This window comes from Gavia stellata, chromosome 3 (genome assembly GCF_030936135.1).
Source record: "Gavia stellata isolate bGavSte3 chromosome 3, bGavSte3.hap2, whole genome shotgun sequence".
NCBI lineage: Eukaryota > Metazoa > Chordata > Aves > Gaviiformes > Gaviidae > Gavia > Gavia stellata.
This window is the reverse complement of record NC_082596.1, coordinates 47275076-47295082: the sequence shown is the minus strand read 5'-3', so window position 1 is coordinate 47295082 and position 20007 is coordinate 47275076. Positions and strand designations below refer to the sequence as shown.

The following is a 20007-nucleotide window of genomic DNA, read 5'->3' as shown; positions in this document are numbered from 1 at the left end:
GACTCTTTCCCAAGCATTCAAGGGGCCTTGAGGCAGGCTGTGTGGTTTTTGTTTATTTCGTGAGTCAGAAAAGGGACTTGGAGCATAGCTTACTTGAGCAATGGCTTTAGAGAAAAATCAGTGGGGCAACACTGATTCTTCTCTAATAAGTTATTGTATGTTTTTGCAGTGTAAGTTCATGATTAGGCAAGGACATCACAGAATCACAGAATCGCTGAGGTTGGCAGGGTCCTCTGGAGAGAGCAGGGTCAGCTAGAGCAGATTGCTCAGGGCTGTGTCCAGTTTAGGTTTTAATATCTTCAAGGATGGAGACTCCACAGCCTCTCTGGGCAACCTGTCACAGTGTTTGACAACCCTCACAGGGAAAGTTTTTTTCTTACATTTAAATGCTTTCCTTTATTTTAATTTGCGCCCATTTCCTTCTGTCCTTTCACTATCCTTTCCGTGAGAAGAGTGTGGCTCCATCTTCTTACTCCCTTGCATCAGATATTTATACACACTTAGAAAGTCCCCCCAAGCCTTCCCTCCTCTAGGCTGAACAGTCCCAGCGCTCAGACTCTCCCCATATGACAGTTGCTCCAGTCCCTTCATCATCTTCATAGCTCTTTGCTGGACCTTGGACCCAGCACTCCGGATGTGTCACCAGTGCTGAGTAGAGGGGAAGGATCACCTCCTTCCACCTGCTGGCAACACACTACTCAATGCAGCCCGGGAGCATGTTGGCTGCATTTGCTGAAAAAACATATCGCTGGTTGGCACGCAGCCTGTACTGGTACATAGGATTATTCCTTTTCACGTTCAGGACTTTACATTTCCATCTCTTGCACTTCATAAGGTTCCTGTCAGCCCATTTCTCGAGCTTGTTGAGGTCCCTCTGAATGGCAGCACAGCCCTCTGGTGTACCAGCCACTCTTTCCCGTTTTGTATCAGCTGAAAACTTGCTGAAGGTACACTCTGTCCCATCATCCAGGCCATTAATGAATGCGTCAGACAGTATTGGCCCCAGTATCAAGCCTGGTGGTACACCACTAGTGACTGGACTCCAGCTGGACTTGGTGCCACTGATGACAAGATTTTCAGCTAATCTTTTCAGCCAGTTTTCAGTCCACCTCACTGTCCACTTATCGAGCCTGTACTTATTAGTTTGCCAATGAGGTTATTATGGAACACAGTGTTGAAAGCATTGCTAAAGTCAGAATACAGAACATCCACTGCTTTCCTTTGTCCCGTGAGCTAGTCATTTCACTGTGGAAGGCAAAGAGGTTGATCAAGCATGATTTTCCTGTCATAAACCCATGCTGACTGATCCCAATCACCTTCCTGTCCTTAATATGCTTGGAAATTCCAGGAGGATTCACTCCTTCCCCTTTCCAGGGACTGAGGTGAGGTTTTAGTTCACTGGATCCTTCTTCTGGCTCTTCTTGGGAATAGGAGCAACAGTGGCTTTCTCACAGCCCTCAGGAACCTCCCCTGATTGCCACAAGCTTTCAAAGACAATCGAGTGGCCTTGCACTGGCATCAAGTAGCTCCCTCAGCACTCATTGGTGCATTGCCATCAGATCCTATGGACTTGGTTATGCCAGTCTGTTTAAACATCCCCTAACTGGATCCTCCGCCACCAAGTTTGTCTTCCTTGCTCCAGACTGTCCCACTTGTTGCAGGGGCCTTCGTCTTGAAGATGAAGCTTACTCGTAAGCCTTGACAAATTCAATTCCAGGTGGGCGGTCTTTGAGAAGACTTTTTTTTTTTTTGCAAAGAAAGAAGTAAATGTTGTCTGTGGTTATTCTTGGTTATTAATATATCATCCTCTTACAACTTTTCATAGTACTATATGGGGCTAATATACACATCTCTAAATACCTTAGGTTTCTTTTTATGTAGTGCCCTGACTTTTCCCTAAAAATTAAAGTATTTTTTGATCAGAATAACATGGCAGTAAATATTCTGAATATTTTGTTAATTTATTCTTTAAGCTTGTAGTATTAACTCACCAATCAGTGCATCTACAAAACCTAGAAATCAAGTGTATTTCATTGCAAGAAGATGCAATGAAATACATTTTGACATTAACACATTTAAATATGTACGGACAACTTAGAAATCCACCACTCTTGCTCTTGGAAAACAGTGGTGACTGTCCCAAGAGCCTGCAGATGGCCTGCAGAGCATTCGGAAGTGGCCCAACGCACACCAAGCTCATTGGATCGGCTGCCTAGCAGGTGCCTGGCTATGCTGGAAATCATTGGGCGGTATGAACTGTGCCTGGCAGCACAGGTCGGCAGGGGAGGTAGACGAGGAGCCCGAGAGACGTGGGAGCCGGAATAGGAACATGCAGGACATTTCTAGGTTCAGAGTGGAGGTTCAGATACCTGGGCAATGAGTAGCCTGGGTGGGCCGGGCCGTGTGGGGTGACAGCTGTCAACAGATGTACCCAGCCAAAGAGTTGGGTACCTCATTTTAACCCTGAGCAGAAGCAACACCCTGGTACATTTTCATGTAATTTGGCACCCAGAGAGCATAAAAGACTGCAAGCTATTGTAGCTGGCACATCAGTCTGCGTAGTGGTGGGATGTGCAGATAAAGCTTTTGGTGATCATGCTACAGCTGACTGATTTGAGGGGCAGCTTGGCCACAAACAGGTGTAGTATAGAGGGAAAACGCGCCTCGTTCAGTCCTCCGTTACCCGCCCGGCAGCAGGAGAGAGGGAGCCAAACAGGAAGCGTGAATAACTTCCCCGGGCTTCATAGCAATGACAATGACAAATGGTTCCAATACCCTGATTTGTGATGGGTTCATAGATTCTAATCAAAAAAAGAAGAATCGTCTGACATATTTTATAATATTTTTCGGATTGTTAAACAAGGAAGCATAAATCTTTCCCTTTTAATGAAATCCACCTGACATACCTGACATACATTCAAGTGCCATTGATTTCAAATGACAGTACTAGTATGTTTAAACTCAAGCATGTCTCTAAGAGCTTTGCTGGATCTTAATAAAATCTTCATGAAATGTATACCAAAATTTTGGAAATATTTTAAATTAATACTTCTTTAAAAGTTTTTCCTGTATTCACCAACAAAGGAAAATCTATCAAGGAGGAATTCCATCCTAACTATCAATTGGGCATGTTTAACCTAGATTTAGTTAGACCTACTGTATGTTAAGTAAATTTGCATTGATTATTAAAGCCCTAATTCACTCACTTTCCTTGTTTGATTAAATGTAATCTCCTCTTCCATGTTCATTTAGTAATAAATGGAAGATAGCATTGCAGAGTTCATGGTTCAGATGATAGAATACAAAAAAATGCAGTAGAACAGATGAGGATTTTTGCAAAAGTAGATCCGTTTAATAGTAAGAAAGCTTAAGCACACAGACTGTTTTTAATTTTTTTTTTTACTACTTTGAAGATAAACTTCCACTACAGTTTTCTTTTTTATGCTTACTGAGGGCAACATCATTTCTTGACAACTGATGTTTGAAGGAATCTGCCTCCTTTGAGATGGTTATATATCCAAGATTATTTATATCTCACAGCCTTTCCATAATTCTAAATGAACTGCATGATGGAAAGAAGACTTCTTTTTTCACTGCATAAATAAACTTTAATTTCTCTGCTTTGAGTTGAAAAAAAATGAGCTTAGTCCATCTCTTCTCTCACGTTTTGGCTATTAAGATACCTTTATCTACCAAACAGGAAATTACTAGTTGCAAGTAAATTAAAGTTACTAGTTACAATAAATTAAAAATACATTGGTTTCCTGCTAATGAAGAGATTAAAAAAATGCTTGAAGAGGAAGGATCAAGTCAATAAAACTGACATATGCAGTTATAGTAAGCAATATAATTTTGTCCTAAATTCTGCTTTTTCCAAATGTATCCAGAGTACACCTCTTCCACAAATGAACCTGTTGACAGAGTTGTAGGTGATGGAATTCTGCACTGGAACTACTAATTACTCTTTTTTATCATCAAGGGAGTAAAAGGCAATAGGAGGAGATGTTCTGAACACAGGTAAAGGCAGAAGGGCAGGATGGGCAGGATGTAAAACTTCAAGGTTGTCTGAAAACTTTTTAGTTTGCGGAAAATATAAAACTTCTTTCAAACCGAGCCACCCATCTTTCATTCACCCTTACATCCTTGCAGAGAGAGACTGATCAATTCAGTTACAGTACGCTGGCAACAGGCACTCTCCAAATGTTGTTTTAAGAGGTGAAGGAATCCACTGAAGGAAATAACATTTGTTATTTGGAGTATATTTTCAAGCATTAATCTTAATTCTCTGCAGTTCAGCCAGGGTGTCCTCAAAGTATGCATTTTTTGGTAACGATTGCTGTGGAGTGAATGGCAGCCATCTGTAATGCTGCTCATCTGCATCATCCCACTTCTGTCCAGAATACTGAACTTTATTTACATTCATGAATCACTACCTGTTACGGAACGTGCTCAAATCTGAAACCCTCTATGACAGTGTTTAAATATTACGTAATCTCATAAAAGTTAAATTAGCAGACAGTGTTTGCCATAGAAGATCTAATAATGCAGATGTTTAGCTTAGCTGTGACTTTAGAAATCACTTAACAGAAAATCTAATGGGAAATGTATTGTTTAGCAATTGCTTGTGGAAATAATCTACATTTTTTTCAGACACCAGGCAAATAAGGGAGATCTTCAATACCTGGATAGCTATGCTGTTTACAGAGTGCGAGGACTTTCTGAAGGGTCTGTGAAGATTGGCTGGGCTGCACAATTTTGGATTGCCTTACACCACACAGGTGCTAGATACAAGCAGCTTCTACTCTTACTGCCTAGTGATCATCTGCTGACACTGAAGAAACAACTTGACAGGTTTCTATAGCTTTACAGATCCATTTGAGAAAGGGCATCATTCTCGTGCTGAGGGATAATTCCCTTTTCAGAGGGAAATGTGGTTAAGGCAACAAAAGCAGCAACAGCAACAAGAAGTTAAAAACAAACTTGTAGAGTATGACTTTGTTGAGGGAATTTAAGGCAGATTTTAGGAGAGAAAAAGCTCTCCTGCAACTGTAAGCTGTTCATTACACTGCAGGCTCTGCTTGTTAGCATCACAGTAGTATGTAGAAATCAGATTCGGGGTTTATTGCACTACATGTTGTGCAAACAAAGTAAAGAGACATGCCTTCTTCATTGAGATTAAAACAATCTCAGGGATGGATGAATAAATAAATGGGCATAGCGGGTATTATAGAAAATGGGTAGCAGAGAGGGTGAAAATTAAAATGAGAGGAATGTAAGCTTATGCAAAGTTTGCAAGGTTGACATTCTGTTACTATGTTGAAAAGGCTACAGATATCATATTAGCTGTAGGCATAAATCTCTATTAGTACAAATTAGTAGAGTTGAGCTCGCAGAGGCCTGTGTTTTTCTCTGCCTTTTCCCGATGTTGATACTTTGACTTGGCAGCTGGATATAACATGTAAGAGTCTGCTTACTGTGTGAGTAAACTTTAAAAAAGTAGGATTCAGAGTGATTAGTAGGGCACTACACCCAGATGCAATCCGCGCAAGGTCAAGCGATGCAGTGTAAGAGGCTGTGACTATGACAGGATCTGATAGCTGTTCATACAGATTAAAGTATTTATTATTCATATTTTATATAAAACATGAATTATTCTAGGCCATGTAGTAGTCAGAACAGAAAAGACATCTTTTCTTAATGTTTAAGGAGCAAGGTGTGGGATTCATCTCAGTTAACTTTACCAGCTCTGAGGTTACATGTCTCATGTAAACTTGTCGCTTTAGGCTTTGGCAGTGAAGAAATACGGGCACCTTCAAAGCACTGTTCATCCCACCTGTCTCCAGACAGTTGCTGTAAGGTACCTTCTTCTTTCACTGACATTAGAGGGAGCCTTGATCATCAGCTGACAGTAGACACCTGATTTTTGACATTTAAATTTATGTGGGTAAATTTTTGTCCATAACAATTGACTTGAGTAAAGGCCAGAGACTTCAGTCCTCTGTACAGCAGTCTAACAAACTCTCCTTGTGATTCCGAGCTAGACATTTCAGCAGATATTTTCAAAATTAGCAGATCTTGTTAAATGCCTGGCTCTTGTCCGTCTTCCATTTCCTCCTCCAGGAAGTACTACTTTCCAGCCTCTATAGAGAGATTTGAAATTCATTAATAAAACGCAGAATAAAATAGTGCAGTAGGACTGTTGTTTATTCAGCTTCAAGTGGAACCAAAGTGTTTCTGGGGAAAAAAAAAAAGCCCAAGTAAAATTATTTATAGTACAAATGCACAGCAGTTCCTTGAGACTAATATTTTATGGTGGGTGAGGGACTGTTACTGCTGTGTAATTTCCAGTAAGTCATTTTCTTAGTCTTGTGCCCTACCTTTCTGGCATACCAATGAATATCAGGATAGCTTATGAGGCTTTCAGGTTAGACTTAACAATAATACCAATATTTTTCTCTCAGATGTGTTAGTGTCCTGGTATTATTAGTCCCACGTCTGCTAGCCTCTGGGTATTTCCCTTCCCCTGACCATCATCAAAACTAACTCTGGATATAACTATGTTATGAAAAATATAGTATCAATGGGGGAAGAAAAAAACCCATGAAAACCTGACAGCCACATAGTATCAGCACTGGATTACACGAAGAATAAAGACACCAACCCCCATTTCAGCCTCATTCATTGTGCCAGCTGTTTTCCTCCATGCTCTCTTATTAAAGAGTTTTCCACGACTGGGCTGTAGCAGTTAAAGTTAAATTGCTGTGTGAAATTCTCAGTGTTACGGAGTCCAGATGTCTGGTTCATCCTCCCTGGATGTCCTTTTATCAAAGCTAGGGAAAACATCACGGTTCCCACAGCTGCAGAAGTAAACTAGATATGGTCAAAACAACGAGCTTATTGCGGTGTTGGTTCCTCTGCACTGATCAGGTGCAGGGCTGCTTGAGAGGTACCCACGAGCAGCTCTGATGATGTGATTTGTTACCCTGTTTCACACCCATGCTTTTTGCTTTACCGTGCTCATGCACTCCCAGATAAACAGCCTGTCCCTGTTTATTCTTTTCCCACTAGCTTCAGTGTTGCTGATTTTACATCCTTATTCAGTATTTGTGATAGGGCTACCCTAGTAATTTCTGCCTTGGTCAGCAGTGCTGTTAAGTTAGTACCCTTGTTTGTGCTGTTTCTTGGGTTGCTATCGTGTTAGTATAGTCGCAAGTCAAGGTTAGCCATCTGCATATGCATTACTCCCTTTTTGCCATTTGTTATATCTCGTAATTTCTCACATTGTTATCTTGTCAGTGTAGCTACAGTTCAGGTTCGACAGTTTGCACACATACCCTCGCACCCGGAAGCCAGCCTGGTGAAACTGGTGGTGGAAGCACCTTCTCCTTCGTCTCCTTGGTCTGAATTACCAGAGACAGCCCTCATGGCCAGCGACAGCTAGACCTGGAGGGAAACGTCACACTTCACTTTCTGCTTTCTGCCTGCCCTTCCCCTCTTAATAAGGTCACAAAATACGTGCACATGGTCCAGCCTGTTGCTGCATCTTCTGGCGTATTGCTCTCTATTTCTTCCTTGGCTGCCTTACAATGGTGACCCAGAGTGGGAAGTGCTCCTTAACCCTTCTGTCCCGTCCTTTAAGCTGTCCTTGTAGGTAAAAACAGCCCCCATGAAATACAGCTTAGACCGGGACTTTATCAAAGAGAGGGACTTAACAAATTGTTTGGCAAATATATTTAGAAGAGACGAAATATGACTTCGGGATCACTTCATTACGTGTGCTTTGTTTAAATGTAGCTTGTCTACCCTGACTCAAATGCAATTCTGTTTCTGTAAAATATTTTGCTTTCCATACAAATAGCTGAAAAGAACTTTCAAAATGTCAGTACGTGTTAAGCACGTATTATTTGTGGGATCTTCTGAAAAGCCCATCTGCTATGCAAATTAATATCTAACAGTAATTTCTGAATGGGGATTCACAGAGGAATGGTTCAGAAAAACAATTAGCATATGTTTACCTTCCAGTGATTTCCGTAAAATACAGATTTTGGCTTAAATACTTTATACAAGAGGAGTGATTTCCCAAGCTGCGGTTGTACTTATTACAACTAATAATATCAATGTTTTGTTTACTTATTAATGGATTCGAATTTTATTTGCTCTTTCCTCTACCAAGTTCAATTCTCAGTGATGGAAAATACATTCATTGTTTAATTATTCATGAAGCGTGTCCTGTGTGATTGTGTTACTCCACACCCTGTGGGATGAGGTGACTTTTTTCCCAGTTGCTTTCAGGAGCACGTGTCCCTGCTGACTCTTTCTGTCCCGTACCCTAGTGCACCTGGTGGACATCTGGAACGTGATAGAAGCTTTGCGGGAAAACGCGCTGAACAACCTGGACCCCAACATCGAACTGAACGTGGCTCGACTGGAAGCTGTGATTTCAACTATCTTCTACCAGCTCAACAAACGGATGCCAACGACCCACCAGATCAACGTGGAGCAATCCATCAGCTTACTGCTCAACTTCTTGCTAGCGGCCTTTGATCCGTAAGTCTGCCTTTCTTCCCTCCTCTCCTGACTGGTGAAAGGATTTTACGTGCTCCGGAAATATATTTGGAAAACAATTGAACAAGCTGAATTCTGACCCAAATAACGAGTATGTGAATAGTGCTAACTAGGGGAAGGACCTAAATTAAGGACCTCTGCTTTCCTTTCTGTTGAGCCAAATTCGGCACAACTGTGTTTTCATCCAGTTACTCAGACTTGTTCCAGTTTATATCAAAGAAGAATTATCTCCAGAAACAGATTTACATCCACTTCTAATTTGCCTTGTTATTTATTGACACACCAGTGGCTGACACCACTGCAATGCCTCTGCAGCAATGACATGGGTTAATAGCTCATTATTTTGAAAGAGCTCATTTTCCTGCAAGTTCTTGCAGCTGTAAGCAATTTTTTTTTCTGGTTCATGCCAGCGCAGCATGATTTTGACACCATGACAGAAATAGGATAAAGACCTGGATGTGATGCTGAAATTCATGTTGTTTATTACTGCATGGGATCCGTATTACAAAAAGGACAAGTTTGAGATAGAGCAAGCCACTTACTTACCTTAACGAGTATACTGTATATAGATATTACAGTTTCTGAATACATAGTCATCAACCTGTACTGCAATATTTGCAATCCTCAAAACTGGATTATTGGATAACAGTGGTTAAGTCTGACAGACGCAGATGACCTATTGCCTCTTTATGGCTTATATTTTGAAAATTCACCTGCTGAAAACACTGGCCATGACACATTAAAATAAGGATGCTGCCCCTTCCCCCTCCCTCTTTCCCATCCTCCCACTTGAGGGTCCCAGTTCTGGGTACCATGCAGCTTTTGGAGCCAGACCAGCCGGCGGCTCAGTTGCGTTGACAATGGGGAGAAAAAGTAGATGTTCCATGTGACAAGGCTGCACCCAACCTTCCCTCTGGCCCTTCCGAGAGGAAAAAAACGAAAGTAATCTGTTGTGAAATCATAGCCTTCAGGATTATTTTCCTCCTCTCAAGGGCAATAAAAGAAGGAACAGGCATTTTAATTTATACTGTTGTGGCTGTGACAAGAACAATAAAGGACGATGAAAATGGCCAGACACATGCATTGCTGCATGCTGCAAGCAAACTGCTTCCTGGCTGGTAAACACAGGGAAAGACCTAGGACTGTGGAAGGAAGACCTGCAATAACATGCTTGTTTTGTAGTTGACTGTAACGGGGTAAAGCTCTCAGCTAGATGTCAAGACTACCTGCAGCAAAATGAAGGAGAGGAATTTACTCCTCTGTAGGGAAACAGAGAATGTGCTTAAAGGGGTAAGGTTTTGCTTTCCCTTTCCCACAGCTTTTTGCTGTGGGTCGTGACCTGTTTCTGGGCTCCGGTAAGGACCTCCCAGGGGTGAGGAGGCTGTGACCCACATTCCGTTCACCGAGCAGCAGCTCAGTCTGTCGTGTTGCCTCCGAGCAGGGTGCACAGAATGCACTTCCCAGAAAGACAGACACCCAAAGGTTCCCTAGGAAGAGGCTCCCAGCTCTTGGGTCTGAGATAGGGCCTATCACCCCATTTTACATGCACCAAACATCTGGGATGAGGTTCAGGTGCAATCTGAGATACCGAAGTTCAAGCTTCATGGAGATGTGTGCCAACTAGATCTCTCTTTACTGTAATGAGAGTTTGGACACCTATCACAGATACAGACATACAAGTTAAGCGTCTGATTCTCAAAATGTGCCCTACCCTTTAGCATGGTTCAGATTTTTGAAGTTTTGGGTCAGGTGTTGGTTTAGCAACCACTGGTGGTCCAGATTTCCCTGTTTCTGGGAAACAGAGGGAGGGAGGTGGCTCTACATGCTGCAGGGACGGTGTGAGAGCTGCTGGGGTCTAACCAGAGTTAATGTCTCTGCTTCCAATGTTGCTCCCTTCCCTCCCCTCCCCTGCAGTGCAGCAGACAGGTCCTTCTCTGCCGAAGGCTACAAGTTTGTAGAAGGAGGAGCCAGGTCTTTTCTCATGGTCCCATGCTCACAGAGAGGCAATACATTGCACGTAGGGGGAAAAGGAGGGGAACTGTGAGGCGGGAGGAAGTCTTTTTCTCACTCTCTCCCCATTTATAGAAACTGGACAGTTCAACTAAATTGCCTCCATTCTTCTCCAACGAAAAAAGGAGTTTTACTAGGTGCATGAATCGTACTGAAATCCCAACAGTCACCCCTAAAATAATCCTGTTATCTTTGATCTGTGTTCACTCCTCTGTTTCTTAGTCTTGTGTTTTAAGGAAACAGTTGACCTGCAGAAATGCTATCCAAATTTCTAGATGGCTACTGAGGAATTATTTATGTTTGTTAATGAATGTTAATGGGATCACATTTGATTCTATGAACACAGACAACCAAAAAAACCGCAAAACCCTAAAAACCACAGAATGGCTTTCTAAGACCAAAAGAGTAGACTGAGACCAAATAGCTCTTCAGTATAAATGAGAAGGCTGTTCTAAGTGATCATGGATGTTTTTTGGTATTTGTGGCTACACGGAGTGATGGCTGCTCCTGCTGTATGGTGGGCGGGTCCAGAAAAGGTAGTGCAGTTTCTCGTGCCCTTTTTGAAATGCAAAGAAAGAGAGTGGAGAAATGGAATCTGCGACTTAACATATATGAAAGGACCACAAGGGACAAGTTAATGTATGATTTAAAATCTAGTTAGCCTACCACTGTCTCATTTATTTAGTTCTAGTTAATACATACTGTGTCTACTGTGCTGGCTGAGGATTCTCCAAGCTTTAAACAGAGCTTTGTCTTTCATTTATAGCCTGCTGAAAACCTGGCAGGTCTCTCTGACTTCTAGCAGGGAGTATTTCCCTAGGCCTGCAATACAGATGTCTTCTTGGGAGCCAGAAACTTAAGAGAAACCATGGTGCAATGCCGTGGCCCATGGGCCAGCTTGCCCACTGCCTGTGCTGAACATTTATCCCAATTTGTTGATGATTTTTTCATGTCCTTGGGGATTCATTAGGCCTACAGATAATTATATTTCCCTGCTGCTCAACCCTGAAGGGAGGAAAAAGTGGGGAAAAATTGTGATGTATAAGATTTCACATGACACTGACTCCAGTGCTCCTTCATGCTAAGCCAGAACCAAAGTGCAACCTTATAAAACTGCAAGTCAACAAATTCAAAATCCACAAACAGAAATGCCATTCAAATTAATTTGCTGTTAGCGTGTGAAAGTCAGCATCATGTGGTAGAGGACCCCAACAGACCAAAACCAGTGAGCAGAATGAGGCAGTCAGACTTTAAAGAACCTGGACAAAAACATGCCTGAAACTGCACGTGAAAATTGGGCAATAGCTTTTACTTCAAGGTCTAAGGTGATTAACTGGCTTTATGAAATAATAGCATACTTCCTACACTGGCACGCAGTACTTTATAAAATGATGACAAGTTCAAACCTCTCTGAAAAATTCATCCCAGGCTGGTGTCAAAGCCTGCGCAGGCGGCTAGGTGGAATGTCAGCCTCATTAAATCGAGCCATTCCCAAAAAGACTCTTTTTAAACAGACTGTAAAATATTCTGTGCTAGATCATCTTCAGCACTGATTCAGTATTGTAATATAGCTATTCCTGCTGCAAAGCTTAACTGACAAGATCATAGCTGATTTTTCTCTGTCCCTTGACATACCTGCCATACGAATGGAGCTGTGAGCTCTGGGCTATGGAACAGACCCAATCTAACTAGGGGGGCTTGACTTCTACAAAGCAAAGAGGAAATATTCATGCCTTTGTTTAATCAAATGCACATTTGAATCATACTGAGTTCAATACATAAAGACGTTCAGTATTTGTTTTGGAAGTATAACTTCTTGCTTATCCATCTATTCAGAGCTGTGAAGTGTTTAATTCTCTCTCTTCTCCAACTTTGCTAATCATTGAAAGCCCTACAGGCCAGCTAGCTTTTATGAAGGAAGTCCAGCAAAAAAATGCATTTCAGAGATTTGGTCATTATGCATTTTGCTCTCCTAAATGAAAGAATTTTACTTGATTCCAATAAAATTTCCTCTCTGAAACTGTTTGTGAAAATGGGAATTTGTAATTACAGCCTCTGATACTTCAGAATTGGCTTCCCTGATTAAGGTGGGCAGTAGGAAGCCCACAAGTAACCGAAGAAATTTGGTTACTTTTGGAAAAGATAACTTAAAGCATTGGGAGAGCACCACTTCATGCCTAGTTACTGAAAAAAATCGTATTTTCTCGATGTCCATTTCGTGGGACACATTGCTATTTCTAAAGATGGGGTATTCTTTCTTTATAGCTTTCCCCACCATATGGCTGTCTCAGTATGAATATTGCTAGAGATCCTGACAAATGTCAGTGTCATCCAATTGGTACCGCTCTCCTTGCTGACCCGAAAGGCAAATTCAGGCCCTGGAGCTGGACTTAGCCTTGTATGGTCTGTGGATTTTATCAGGCAGTCCATGGGGCTTCCTTGCTCTGGGGAGAGGCTGTCTCCCTCTTCAGCCACACACTTGAAGAGGAAACCTTATGCTCTGCTCTGTTGTCTAAAAGTATGTATTATTTTCTGCCTTTTTTTCCCCAAGCAGCAGGAGATAACCTTAAGCCCTGGCCATCATTCACTTTCCTAAGAACTTCATCCTGTGTTTTTGCTAAGTACACATCAGCTTCAAGGTTTGCTTTTGTCATCGTTTATGCTTCTTGGGCTTTTCTGTAGGGATTTGAAGAATAACCTCAATAAGAGAGGTGCTACATAAAATCAAAATATTTTCTATCCTCTCCTATTTCGACTAGTGAAATTTAAATGTCTTTGCATTAGCCAGCCTAAAGCTTCTTTCAGGGAGCACTGACTTCAACAGAGATCTTCATGCTGCTGTGAGCCACTGCTTCAGCATTTGCTTTTACACAACAAACACTGTGAGGCCCCAGTGCTGCCAGTCAAGGGCATCTGTAGTGCTTAGGGCACTTCTGGATCCAAATTATATTGGTGAGTCTTAGGCCCCATTATCCTGTCCATTCATCAGTCATATGTATTTATATATGCATGTGTGTATATGTGTGCGCACACACACACATATATTTGGAGGACAAATTGAATTTCTACTGGCTTTACTGATGATTTTATGAATACAAATGACCGATACAAAATACAGTGTCAAAACTAATCAATTCAAATTGAGAGATTGAAGAGATAAATGAAATATTTTCTTTTTCTGTTCCTCTGTTCCATAATCGTTTGAGTATGGGAAGAGCTGATGACTCTGGGGTGGAAAGCTGAAGGCGAGTTGATATGTGTCTGCCATTCAAGAATATAATCCTATTAGTAAATGTAACTAAACCTACTGGGAAAAATAATCTAAATCTGAAGCACTTCCACATGGGCTTTATTTTTTCCTCCCAGTTCTTCCATTGCTTCTTAATAATGCCATTGCTTCCACTTAGCATTTATTTTTCTTAAGTATAACAACTCTTTTAAAGGCAGGTGAAAACCTCACAACGAACAGTGCAGAAAAATTCCCAGAGGTCTGAAGGGTAGCACACACAAAAAGAATACAAAACCGCCAAATTCTCAGCCATAGCAGTGCTAGGTCCTGGTTTACACAAATTGGAATCCAGTCAATGAAGGGTGGAAATACAGAAGACTGGAAATTCCTATACTGTAATTTTGATCTTATGAAGCCAGTCAAAGAGAACACTATGTAATCAAAAAGAAAATGTGCACCAAAGCCAGCATTAAAAACATAGTAAAGATTTGTTTCTTAAATATCGAAGTAGTGAATTTATTTCTTTTTGTCTGTATCTCTAGTTGATTTTAGGACAAAAAGCAGAATTTTAAATGAGTGTAAGGAATATTTAGAATTAATATTTAGAATCATGGATTGCACTGATGTAGAACTAAATCCAATTCACTGAACTTTAAAGATTATTAGCTAGTCAAGCTTAGGGAACTGACTCATTTTCTAAAGTCTGAGTGACTTAATGAACGTAGCAGTGAAGCATGTAGCATGCTTTAATGTACTGATATGAGTATACCATTCATGTCTACTATATATGTACATGTTATTGTATTAGTCTGGTTTGGGGTTAGCAGAGAGACACAGTCACAGGCTCTGTGTCTTTCCAGAATCAGTTTTCTCTTAGTTCTGATTGGACACAATTTTCTTCATTAGAATTATGAACATTAAAAAGCAGATTAACTTATTTGAAAACATGTTCATTCTCATCTTTGGAAAGGAACTGAACATTACAGCATTTTTCTTCTGCCATTCCCGTCAACGCTGGACTTAGTTTTGCCTAAACTGGGGAGATAGGTCTTTTAGGAGCTAAGAGTGCCTTGCAGTGTGTGAAGTCATATATTATTCATGCAGCTCAAATATACCAAGGTTTTTATAATAGCAGATAATCATTGGGGATCATCATGACTGTACAGGGAGAATGAGGGTAGCAAGAGGAGCAATAAAGTTAAGCCATTGCGTGCTTCAACACAGTTGAAGGAAGAGTTGGCAATGTGCTAAAGGTGAACACAGCATCCTGAAAGTGCAGTACATGGTCTGATTCTTCCAGGAAGGAAAAAAAAAAGGCCTTTTATTTTTACCTGAAAGTGACTGGATTTACAGAAAAACCTGTCTTTTTGACCCAAGGCATACTCCCATGTGCATTTGGGGTTTAATAGCATTATTCTTTTTAAGTTGAAAATGGAGAGCGAGGCATAGCCTCAACTTGAACAAACAAGGCACAAGACGCTTCTACATATCACAACAAATGTCCTTTGCTTATTCTGGATGCAGGTATATTCCCCATTTTTCAGCAAAGTCCTTCTTAAAGGTTCATGGGGGTCAGGTGTATCATTTAAAAGGCAATTGTCAGGACTTACTAACAGGTACAATGCGCAGCTTGTGCAATCGTGTGAGCCCTTTCTGCTTTTTTCTCTTTTGTTCCCAGTGTTGATTTTTGCACTTATTTGCAATATTCTAGGGACAGAAGATACACAGTGCTCTTAGGATAGGGAGACCGTGAGTGTGATAGGTGTCTTCCAGTGCTGCTGTAGCACAAATAGCAGTAATAATCATCACCTTAGTGTATCATGAGATAAACAGTTTAATACTGAGCTTCGTATACATAATAAATCTGTTCTGAGACCTTTACAGAACAATGTACTGATGCATGTTCCCACAACAAAACCTTTGATTTTAAAGGTCTTATTTCTTTGTATGTCAATCCACGTATAGTGTGCATTACAATACATCATGTCAATGATAAAAATTTTAAATGGAAAGAGGTCCTTATTTTAAAATGGACATATAAAATATGTCTACTTTCTACTTTTGAACAGGGAAGGACATGGTAAAATTTCCGTTTTTGCTGTCAAAATGGCCTTAGCAACTCTATGTGGAGGAAAAATCATGGACAAATTAAGATGTAAGTCTTTTGGGTGACATTTTTACCTGTTAATCATTGTTGTACTTGGAGAGATAACAGTACAGGTAGGAAAAGAGGGAATTAGGATAAGTTACATTTTCATGGCTGTGTTTGGGATTTGCACTGTATATAACTCAAAGTAAATCCTGCTAAATGTTAGGCTGAACTTCACACCAGACTTCATATTTTTGAAGCCAAATTGCATATATTGAGTTCTGATTGGTGGATTTTATTTTTTTTTCCTTTGAGATGATTGAATTTGTAGTACAGGTAAGTGCCTCAAGTGTTCAACATCATGAAACATCATTTAGCAATTTCTTCAGACTTTTTTTTGATTACATCTCTCTCATTTCACACTTAGAAGTACAATATATTTATGCAATATTTATATTTCTTCCCATAGGGCACATACTAATTCCATCTATTTTGGAGGACAGATTCTCATTTCACAGGATTTATTCCAAGTTTTCCAATAGCCAAGGCTGTAGCTGCAATGAAAGACTTTCTGTTTAGTGCTATGATGTCTGTAGCTCAGGTCCAGAACACCATTTTCCAGACTTTTTGACCAAAGGTTTAATGTCAGCCTTCAGTTTCCTCTGAGCCTTCTACCATAGCCAAACAAAATTGAGTTTACAAATTGTTGTTGATTAGAGTAGACAAGTAGAAGTCCCAGGTGCTAATTTAGTCTTCCAGTTTTGGTGCCATTTTTTAATATGTTATTTCTATGTAGAAATTCAAATACAGACTGAACTTAAATTTTAAATTATAAATTATAAATTGAACACTGTTTGTTCCTTAGGCTGCTTTGAGAATAGGAGCAGGCTCCATCCAGTGGAAGGCTAGAGTACGATGCTGATTTTTCGAGTCAGCAGTCCCAGAGTCCTGTTGTCAGAATTGCCCTTCCAGGTTCCTGGAAATGAAGCAGCTGACATGACAGCCTGAAAAATGATAAATGTTCCTTAGTCTATGATCCCCTGCTAAGCTTCAGATAATTTTAGACAAAGGGAGAAGTAAAGGCTGAGAAACATGCATCTCTGGAATAATAAAACTGCCAATTGTTTATACATGAACAAAAAAGGAAAAAAGTGGAGAAGAGTGAAAAGTAATGCATTTGAAAGACCTTCAGTACTTTGTGTGGCCAAAACAATAATAACTGACTTAATGAATTCATTGTCAAGATTTAGATTTGACACGGTAAGCTGGCAGTAGGCAAAAAGCTGATGTTGCGTATCTTGTCAAATTAGATCCTTCTTATGTGATTAAATTACTGCCTTATGCCATGCATCACTCTGCTTAAAAAAATGACCACACACAATGAAACAAAAGCAGGAGTATTTTAATATCAAAATCAGCTACTTTTTAATATGTAAATCATTCTCTTTGTTTTCTGTTGAGAGGGGTTGTAATTAAAGATGCAGTAATAGTGGAGGTTTCCATAAGCAGAACATGTTGTTTAGCTCTTCTGGTTTAAATCAGATGATACTGCATTCAGAGCAAATCTGTAGCTCTCACTGAAGTTGCTGTGTCCTTTTCTTGTCTTTTCCCCCCTCAGATATTTTCTCAATGATCTCTGACTCCAGTGGAGTGATGGTTTATGGCAGATATGACATGTTTCTGCGGGAGGTTCTCAAGCTGCCCACAGCTGTTTTCGAAGGTCCTTCATTTGGTTATACTGAGCAATCAGCAAAATCCTGTTTCTCACAACAGGTAAATGAAGAGTGAGCATCCTAGACTCCTAGATCTCAATCACCCCTCTGAGCAGGCCAAGACTTTCTTCCTTTCTTACTTATATGCATATTCACCCAGGAAACGCATGGCTGGGTGGAGGGGAGGTCCACTTGGCTAATTTCTGGCATGTAGGTTAGGTGCCTTCAGTAGGAAGCTAGTCTGCATATAACCACAGAGGAGAGAGAAGCTTATGAGTCAGAGCAGGATCTTAACTTACATGTTCCTAAATTAGGGAGCCTGAGGAGACCAACTTCCTAATTTAAGCACCTCAGTTAGATACTTACATTTAGGTGATATAAATACCCCAAGACATGAAATCCTCCACTCCAGTTAGTTGTTGTTGCTATAAGCATATATGAGACTTTAACTTCTCCATACAAAGCTCAGCTCCCACCGAAAAATCAAACTGCATGTTTTCCAAGTGGTGGTGTACACACACGCGAAGTTTACGAGTGAGAAGAAAATTGCCTTAAACCTTTATTGAAAATGGGAGTCAGTAGGTATTAGAAAATCCCTAGACTCTTACAGATAACATCAATGAGAAAGGGTCAGGAAAACAATGAATTTATCCTGAAGAAAATACGAGATTTTTCCACAGGTCACCAGATTCTGTAGATGCACTGAGTACAGTCCGTTGACTGCAGCTAATACCTTTCATTTCAAAAGATACCATAACTGGGGCTGGTTGTCCACTTCTCCATTGGAGAAAGAGAGCATTCCTCTGGCTCTTGCCACACATCACACTGTATAAGTCCATAAATACAAAGTAAGGGAAGATGCTGAAACTGGGAAAATGTTAGAAATAAAGTGGTCTTTTCCTTCTTGTTATACTCCCATTCGCTAACTGAATACTGTTGAACAAGTGAGTTGCATGGAGCAGGAATAGTGTCATTTTCATGCAAAATAGTCTCATTTTTTGTTTTCCCTCAGTTTCATCACTAATCAGTAGGCACCCCAGTCAACTGAAAAGCATTGTTGAAATTCATTTACTGAATCATCTCTCAAATCATTTTAAATGCTAATGTTTGCATATGTGAAACTAGTCTCGTTTCACAGAGGGAGGTAAGACAGCACTTCATCTTATGTTGAAGAATTTACATAGTGAAGTGACTTTTGGTAGTTTTGTGTTAAAATAATAAAAGAGTGGTCTTGCATGCCAACAGGGCATTCAAGCTTTGCATGTTGGACATGCTATTACTAAGGATGAAAAAAGCAATTTATTTTCTTGAAAAAATTGATTCAGGCCTCATTTTCTATCTATCTAAGCAGCCATCAGAAATGGCACTTTCATTGACATTGCATCCAAATGAGTGGACCAGATATACTAAGGTACCTTAAGAAACAAAGTCTCCCAACAGGCATTAGATGGTTTAGTTCACAATCTCCACTTAAAGCTAACGAGAGTTAGGTCTCTGACTGATGTAGGTACACAGCAGATTTACAAAGCTGCTGTTTTGCATCAGTAGGCAGCCAAGTACTCTTGTAAATCTAGTCTAATATTTCACTTAAATTCACTTTATGTAATTCTTCATTACATCCTCACTGGGAATGAACCAGAGTTTTGAAATGAGACTCGAAACAATGTATCCCTATGACACTGTGATAAATTATATTTAGTCTTAGTCACACCGTTCTTTCACTCTCTCATATTGCACTTAGTGCAGAAGTTGATACCTTGGGATAAGTTTGGTACTCTCTCTGTTCTTCTCAGTACAGATCACTTCTGCCTTTCAGCCCCTTGATACATAGATACCTCAACTTCAGGGAAAGAAAAGATTCTGGGCATGATCTTCTGCTCACAGTGTCAAATCCATTTCAGTTCGCATATGAAAGGATTTTTCCTATTGCAGAAATGTTTTATTATTCCCCATTGTACTGGTTTAGTTGATCAAACCATGTATTTTCCTCTGCCTGTGAACCACTGCTAGGTTGAATGGCTATTCAAAATAGAATCAACAGTGTTTCCTCAGCAAATTTATGGAACATAAATGCCAGAGCAAGTCACTTAATGTTTCAGAATACAAATCTGTGGCTCAAAAAGGAGTTTCTTTCCCCCATAGGTAGGATTAACGTGATGTCATGTCATACTGTATTTGTATTAAAAATTGTTGTTGTTATTATTATAAACAGTTTTTTCTTCTCTTTTTTTATCCCAAACTAAAAAGATAGACACTCACTTCATTTTCTTAGCACTTTGCTAAGTGTTATTCCACAAACCTAGACTCCATCTGCATGTAGCTTATATTTAGAAAGCAGCTTTCAGTTTCAACTCTCCCAGCAACTGAAAAAAAACTGCAGGAGGAAAATATACCTTTTAGAA

The 20007-nt window shown here is 40.2% G+C and overlaps 1 protein-coding gene across 5 annotated transcripts in view; it reads left to right on the top strand.

Annotated features, from left to right (window-relative positions):
- DTNA (dystrobrevin alpha) overlaps positions 1–20007 on the top strand; it is a 149881-nt gene that overhangs the window by 70043 nt on the left and 59831 nt on the right. For all 5 annotated transcript variants that reach the window (XM_059836103.1, XM_059836102.1, XM_059836105.1 and 2 more), the window contains 3 exons: positions 8334–8547; positions 15874–15959; positions 17512–17666. In XM_059836103.1, the coding sequence (XP_059692086.1) occupies positions 8334–8547; positions 15874–15959; positions 17512–17666 (455 nt within the window). The remainder of the gene's footprint in view (positions 1–8333; positions 8548–15873; positions 15960–17511; positions 17667–20007) is intronic.